We start from the raw sequence: 8,507 nt of genomic DNA, 5'->3' as shown, positions 1-8,507 counted from the left end.
ATAGATAGATAGATAGATAGATAGATAGATAGATAGATAGATAGATAGATAGATATTAGTTGATGCAGAGATGGGGATAAGGACCAGCAGAGACAGAAGGGCTGAGAATAGAAAATGTAGAGAAAGAGAGGGAGAGACAGAGAGAGAGAGACAGAGAGAGAGACAGAGAGAGAGACAGAGAGAGAGAGGCAGAGAGAGAGAGAGAAAGAGAGAGAGACAGAGAGAGAGAGAGAGAGAGAGAGAGAGAGAGAAAGAGAGAGATTGGGGGTGGGCGGGTGAAGATGTGCAACTGACTTAAGTGTCTTTTGGCCATTCCCAAAGGGGGGACATTTTTCGTTCTTGCACAGTAGAATTGTAAATGGGCTGATTCATCATGTCACGCTCATAACTGTGCATGATCTACAACAGGGAACTGCTTCTTTTTCTTTCCTAATTCTTACTGTTGTCATTTATCATCCTCTACTTCTTTTGTATGTTTGTCACACTCTTGTGACCCACTATTCCCAGGGTGCCTTGATAGTCGAAGCAGAGTTTGTGCTATTGAAGCTAAAGAGGTGAGCAGAGTAAGTCTGATTCCCTGTAAGGACTTCTCTGTTGACATCCATCCCTTGGCACTCATAAGACCTTATGCAGTTGCGAGCGCCGTAAAAACTACTAAAAAAGTAACAACAGACAGCGAGGGAGAGAGAGAGAGAGAGAGAGAGAGAGAGAGAGAGAGAGAGAGAGAGAGAGAGAGAGAGAGAGAGAGAGAAGTATGACCGAGGTCAACCAATAACACCCTCTAACCACCCCTCACTGTGTTCTGTGTTCTGTTCCCAGGTGAAAGCGCCCAAGGTGGACACCACGACAGCCCGTCTCACGGACACCTCTGGGTACACAGGCTCCCACAAAGAAAGGTTTGACGAAAGTGGAAAGGGCAAAGGCATTGAGGGACGTGCAGAAAGGTAAAATGTTTCCTGAGTTTGGGATGAGTGAGGGAGATTCATACTGTGGTTGGGAAAGGAATAGCATTAGTGAAGATGTCTATATTGTATCACATGACGGTAAGCACTCCTGAAAAGTCTCGTAAGTATAGGAACCTCTTTAAAACGGTCTATTATTACGTCCTTCCACGATAGATAGATAGATAGATAGATAGATAGATAGATAGATAGATTGATAGATAGATAGAGATAAAGATATAGGTAGACAGATAGACAGATAGATTAAAAAAACATAAACCGGTCACATTTGCACACCTTTTGAGGCAAGGCACGTAGTCAAGTTATGATTTTACCACGCATTATTTTAAAGCAGGCTTATACCAGTCTCATCAGACATGGAACAGAACAGGATGGTTCACTGTTTTGTTTCTTAAAAAGTTCTTTAGAAACTAAAAGAAACCACATCCTAGCATTTTCTTATAATAGAAGGATCTGCAGTCTACTACCTAAAATAGTGTCAAACACACAATAATACAGAGTCACCATTGCTTTGGATGTTTTTTAAAGGGGGCGGGGGATTGGGGTGGGGGTGGGGGGGGGGGTGGGGAGGTAGTATCTCAACTAGAGGCGTGACAGGTTGTGTAGTGACCAATCCTAAGTAGCTCACAGCAAAACTTTCTTTGAGAGAAGCCTCCTCCCCCCCTCCCTTTACCATTCCATATGTTACAAATAATATGTCCTCCGGCCCACACTCTCAATATAAGACGTTGATCAAATTATGTCTTGGGATTAGCGATACATGTATTAAGTTTTGTCGATTGTTCAAAATAAATGAAAAGAAAATATGCAAAGCCATAATATTCTATCATTTGAATGTTACATTTCAGATTGATTGGCTTTTGTTTTTACGTTTGCTATCAGTTTTGCTTTACACTTTCTGCAGGACAGTAGGATGCAAAATGTGTAAGAAGATTTCAAAATAATTCTTTGGCTCTGTTGTTTCCTGATGAGAGCATTCCAAGATATTTCAAAGCTACATAATTATTTACAACAATTTTCTGTTTTCCGCAGAGCTGACAACTCTGGATATGTCGGCAACTACAAAGGACAAGGCACCTTTGATAAGAAATAATAAATCAGTTTTTGAACTTACGGGTCAAGTCTGTTTTACATATATATCGGAGTGCAGCCCCTTTGTTTCACACACAGTGCAAGATGTCTGATCTATTTAGTAGAGGCCTTTTCTGGTGATGTGGAAGAATTATTTACTGCAAAACAAGTAATTGTTTTGTTCACTCTTTCTCATACGTTTCAAATTTGTAAACTGGTAACGTTGAATTATTCCTAATTAGTACAGATTGACAGAAAAACATTTACTGAGACCAGAGATAACTTAAAATATAAGATCCCATGAAAATGTGTGTCCTCTGCAAGAAACGGAAAAGCAGATGGGACTGACCCAATAACCTGGACGGCCCAAAGAACCCTTTCCGTTCCCCTTCTCCTCCTTACATCTACTTTATAAAATCGTGTCCAAGTTCTTTTGTACGCTTAAAAGAATTCTTTCAGGAAGCAAACACACGATGAGTCCAAGGCCATAGAATACACAATTAATTATTAGGCCTTGTCGTTTCCTGATGAAAACTCATATTAATATATCACAGCTGCATTTATGATAATTTGGCAGATATTTTCTCGTAAAATGTACATTTTTATCATATGTCGTAAACTGTAAAGAGGGTAAGGGTGTGAAGATGTTTATAATGTATCTCACGACGGTACGCACTTTCTAACCCGTGAATTGTTCAATAGAGAAACATATTGAATTTGACATTTAAGTGGTGTATTTTTGACCATATGTAAGTAATCAATTATTCGTAGACACCCAGCCTTATGCTAAGTGCCATTCAAAACTTGCTGAAATCTGCAAAACGAATTGTATCGTTTGCCCTAAACATGCCTTGCAATTGAAATACATTCCTTCTGGGTTTTTTTTCTCGTTACTGTGGGTAATTATTTATATGTTTATTTTTTTACATTTTCCTGTCAGCAATCCAATATGTATTGTGAGTTGTTTTTTTCACTTTCACTTCATTATTGTTTATTTTTAAAATTCTTTGAAGTGTGCTGCTGTATTAGAATAAACAATATGTATAAACTGTCCCCTGCTTACTGTGATCTTTGGTATGTGGAGCAACAAATGAGTTTCAAAATTACATACAATATTATATACAGGCGACACATCGACTTTTTATAGGTTACTATTACTATCTAACAAAAAGACACTGAACAGAAAAAAGGTCATCAAAGTTTCGGACAGCCCGTCAAAGCTGGAGTGACTACCCCCACATCATGCCACATGTCATCGACTAAGCTCCTTTTATACGGCGTGGTGCCCATTACGGATGGGATCGGCGGGTTGGGCCGATCGCCCGACTAGGTCAAATCAAGCGTGTTTGTTTGGGCGATCGGCCCGATCCAGCCGTAATGTGCAACCCGTGTTAGATTCCAGCGAGATACATTATAGGACGGGACGTCTGTAAAATGGAAGGCAACAAACAACCTCGTCCTATTGCCTGAACTGGACCAGCAGACCACTGGACACAGCCATTCTGCTTTGGCAGTTTGACATCAACATGTTACCATCGATGAGAAAAGGTGCTTTGATTTGGCATATTGCGGAGGAGCATATTATATTTCTCTTTAGCTAGGCCTTAAAGTTCAGTTTGGATTTTTATGATAAAATTCATTATCACCTTAATCTGAGAACTAGCGGACACGTCGAGAAGTGACAGCTTCCCCCTGAGGTTCAGTGATAACTGCACACACTGTAGTGGGTGTCATAATTTTAGTGTAATTGTGTAGACCCAATTCTTTCCAAAACTATACAGTAATTTCTAAGGCAAATCTCTGAGGCATTCAGTCAAAACTCATTTACGTTGTACATAATAGTTACTGTAACTGAAACTTCTATTGGTCGTATTTTTTTCCCTTCTTCCCTTTGCCATTCTCCTGAAAGACAGCTGTCTCTCGTGTCATTATAATTTACAAGTAAGCATTTTTATGTTATATCTTTATATTGCTTGTCTTCACTTATTTGTTAATTCCTTTCCTAGTTTCGTACAACAGTATAACATTTCTTTGTCATTTTGATTCCTTGCAAAGTTCTGGTACGGTACACTGATATATATAGTGATAAACACAGAGGCTTTTGCGTTAATTGAACCCAGAAGACACAATTGATTTCGGATATCTATCTATCTATCTATCTACATATATATATATAATATATATATATATATATTCCACGGTGTACGATTCCCCCCCCCCCACACCCCCCTTTCGACCAGCTATAAAGTAGTAGCAGTGGGCTTCGTCTTTCCAAGGCCTGACGAACAGAAGCACGATCTAGGACGTTAGAACATAATTTTAACCTCACACACGTTCTATACACGTAACACAGACACACACATTTTCTCTAAAGGTCATTTATGAAGCCACGGCGGTGAATATAACACCAGTTTCCAACATCACTGAGCCAACAAGAGACATGCAAACTCCCAGAACAAGCCACAGTTCTACAATACCTCCATTGGGGATTCGAACCAGCGTCATCCGTATCGTAGTTCATCTTGATACCTATTCAGTAGCTTTGGGTGACAAAGGCAAAAGTATGAAAAGATAGAGGCACCAACGGAAAAGAAAGAAGTCGACCCTTACTTCAAGCGGAGCCTTCCAACAACCCACTAGAAAAGAGGTGAATTGAGATTTGGTTTTAGATTGAGTACAGGCAAGAGAATAGACACGATAACGGCAATATAGAACGGGGGAAATAATGACAGACACAAACAGCAGAGGGAAATGTAAAAGAAAAAGAAGTAGGACCTACAGATGGCGTCTTCCAAACACCTGCGATGAGAGAGAGAGAGAGAGAGAGAGAGAGAGAGAGAGAGAGAGAGAGAGAGAGAAAACAAGACCTGCAAGAGGCACACGTTGACCAGCTGCGTCAACATATCTCTCAACTCTTGACTTGTCCCAGAGTTCTCACATAAAAGGCGTATCTCACAATAATAAGTCTCTTTGCTGAACAATATGATCGTGTAACAGTCTGGAAGGTGGTCATTTCTTTTTTTTTTCAGTAGTAAGATAGACAGCCATTAAAACTATCTAGAACTAGATCTAGTATTACAAGTATCTAGAGGCGATTCACACAATCTATGGTCAAGGTAAGGGATAAAATGTACATGGTTAGTATAAGATTCAATTCTTTTATCAGTCAGAAAAGAAAAGGGAAGACAAGAAAGGTAAATACGTTTTAGAAAAGACAAGGACCTAGACGTATGTTTTACTATGTCTTTCCAATTAGAATTAGACAAGCTTATCCGAAAAGTTGAAACTAACTCAGCGAGTGGAGATCACTACGCTCTAAGGGCGAAAACTCAATAAAAGGGAGTAGCCGGGAGTCATGGATCAGTTGTTTCCCCCTCCCACTGAGCGCGTATATATATATATATATATATATTATATATATATATATATATATATATATATATATATATATATACAGAGAGAGAGAGAGAAAGAGAGAGAGAGAAAAAGAGAGAGAGAGCGAGAGAGAGAGGGGGGGAGAGAGAGAGAGGGGGGAGAGAGGGAGAGCGAGAGAGAGAGAGGGAGAGAGAGAGAGAGAGAGAGAGAGAGAGAGAGAGAGAGAGAGAGAGAGAGAGAGAGAGAGAGAGAGAGAGAGAGAGAGAGAGAGAGAGAGAAGGAGACAGACAGGCAAACAAACATTGAGCTCATAAAACAGGGCAAAAAGCCAGTCTCCTCAAACATTTCTTTTTAATGCAATTTTCCATCAACAAGTACATGTCATGTACTCCACATCATAACCTCTGTGTGGCCATGACTGAAAAACTACTCAGGAGATGTAGAGATAGGTACAGTGGAGTCTACGTAAACCGAACATGGTTAATCCAAAACGGAGGTAAACCGAAAAAAAAAGAAAAAGAATCCCGTTTTTCACTTTCTTGTCTCTGAAAGAAAACTATCAAATAGCAGATATGCTCTTATTTCTAAACTGAAAATAATTTCCAGGGTAATGTTGTCTAAATCATCACTGGCAACCCTCAGGTAACGTTAACCATCAAGCCTTATCCACTTCAAGATAGCGAAACAAAAGAGACATGAGAGCTTATGTGTGTCGACTGTGAGCCAGAGAGTGGCACTGCCAGTGTACATTTATCATACACACATCAAAAGGTCTTCACACTGCGTATAATAATGCATAGATGGTGAACGGTTTGTCTGTTTGTCAGATGGTCATGGCCTATCGGCTCTGCACAGCTAGTTCTCGTTGGCCCTACACATGAGCAACCACATGTCTCATGATGTCACAAGTCACTGACATTGAGCTCACTTGTCTAGCCTAGTGCAGAGCGCAATGTAGTGTGCAGTACTATCTGTGCTTTTATTTGTTCTGTGTGATCATTTGGCAGATTAAGCAAGCTGACAATATTGATGAGAAAGCAAAATGCGCACAGCATGCAGCTTATATTGAAGTTACTGAAGAGGTAGATGAGGAAAAAACTTCCAAAATATGAAATTTGACGCAAGCATGGCATTCCCAACAATGTTGTCAACAATCATCGCTCATTCATTGAGCTAACTCTCTGAACCAAAAACATGGCTAAACCAAAGAACATCCGGCTGTCCTGCGGAGTTCGGTTTAAGTGGACTCCACTGTACATCCCTAGGGAAAAATGAACGTGTTTAAGCCTTTTATGCTCCTTTCAAACAACAATCCACTCATTCTTAAGCCATTTCCCAGGATTAATTAAAGCCTGTCTTTGAAAGCAGACGGGCAACGATTGGTTTCGAATAGGCACATACTTTCAGTCACTTCTGTCATACTGCACAACACAATACACCCTTGGAACGAAAGGGCTTTCACTCCACTTTTTTTTGCGAGAACTAAATTACATATTGTCCATTATTGATAATTGACACAGATGCCCCACTCACCGTGTCAAAGGCTCAAGACGCTCTGACCAGTATTTTTTCAGTTTGATGCTTAACCCTTAAGGTTTTATAAAATTTTAACCACAAGAGAGCGATTTGTTGAACTTAAATTCTATTTATCAAAACTATGCATCATGGAGTTAAAGCCCCAGCACTCTACTAAGGGCACCATATCCCATCACTGACACAAAGCATCAATTTCACATACAGAAATATCCCTGCTAGTTATGACAGCACATTGCCAATAAGAGTGAAGGCCACAGCTTTTTTTTCAAGGGAACACTGGGGACACATCTAAAAGCTGTCATTGTTCAATATTGCTACACATTTTTGCAAAAAGATTTCAATATACAGTAGACTTTGTTTGACACAAAGCCTATTAACATGAAATTCCTGATACAGTATCACAAAAGGATTTGTTTATTCCCTTGTTTTTTTCCCCCTCTTTATTCAATGCATTGCAACTTTTCTCTTAACACGATATCTGCTTAACATGAAGAAATTCTCTGGTTTCGTAAAGTTCACGTTACCAAGGTTTTATTGTAACTCAGTAGCCCTCACACTGAACTCTATGATTCTTTACAGACCTCAAGTAACCTTATTTTTTCCATGTAAATTAAGTCTATGAGCTGAGCACTATGCTAAAACATGCATATTTGAATATTGTCATAATAGAACAATACATAAGTATTAACACAGAACCCACAATTTTATAGATTTGAGTGTGATCGGCTATTCTTTTGAACATGCCTTTCAATCATTCTCAAAAGTTTCTAACCCTTGTAACTATTTCTCTGGGTGGGGGTGGGCCTAAGGGTTTACAAATATTAGATCTATCATTGTACACCACTGAGAGATGAATTTTTCTCAGTGGTAGAAAAAAAAATTGCATATTATATATGTCACCATGCAGTGGAATCAGGCGCTCGTCAATTTTTAGGCATATGGAGTTATTGGTATCACCTTAAAGGTTGTTCAGTTGCCTTGCTTTCAATGAAAAAAATATCCATTTCTCTTACATAGAAGTCGAGATATTTTCGATTGAAGGTGGTGCAGTCACCAGGTTTCAGAAGTAAAATAAGCGAGAAAATGGCCGCCAAAGTTTGGTGACTGATATAGCTTAAGAGTCCTTAGAAACTGCAAATTTACATTTTTTGTTTGTGCCTTTAATCAACGTTTTTCAATAAAATCAACACCATAAAAGTGTTTTTGAATGGACAAACAAGGTGTTGAGGCAAAAAACAAAAATTAGAAAAAAATTTCCAAACTGATAGAAAAATGCCGATTCCTCAGAATTCATTATTTTGACGAGTGCCTGATTTCACCTTGATGCTTCACATATATGTGATAAAACGTACAAACATTACATTCAGCCATTGAAATAACCTTGCAGGGTCCAGCAGGGCACTGGGATACTAAAATCAAACAATTTTAAAAAAACAAAACCCCAAACTTTCAGAATAAGGTTTGTTATAGGAACAAGTGTAAAACTCAATTCCTGGTCGCAAAAAAACCCCAAAACAACCCCGACATAAACATGGTCTGAAACTTACAGGAACGTTAGGCACC

The 8,507-nt window shown here is 39.2% G+C and overlaps 1 protein-coding gene across 1 annotated transcript; it reads left to right on the top strand.

Moving 5' to 3' along the window:
- Window positions 1–819: 819 nt before the first annotated feature.
- Window positions 820–3,085, top strand: LOC101854891 (tubulin polymerization-promoting protein family member 2; the record flags this gene model as incomplete). The annotated part of the gene is given in 2 exon segments (XM_013086526.2): window positions 820–944; window positions 1,995–3,085. Coding segments are annotated over 2 exon segments (186 nt in total), but the record flags the coding sequence as incomplete, so codon positions are not given.
- Between the last annotated feature and the right edge of the window lie 5,422 nt (window positions 3,086–8,507).

Source organism: Aplysia californica, unplaced genomic scaffold (assembly GCF_000002075.1).
Source record: "Aplysia californica isolate F4 #8 unplaced genomic scaffold, AplCal3.0 scaffold00475, whole genome shotgun sequence".
Classification (NCBI taxonomy): Eukaryota; Metazoa; Mollusca; class Gastropoda; order Aplysiida; family Aplysiidae; genus Aplysia; species Aplysia californica.
This window is presented reverse-complemented; position numbering and strand designations above follow the sequence as displayed.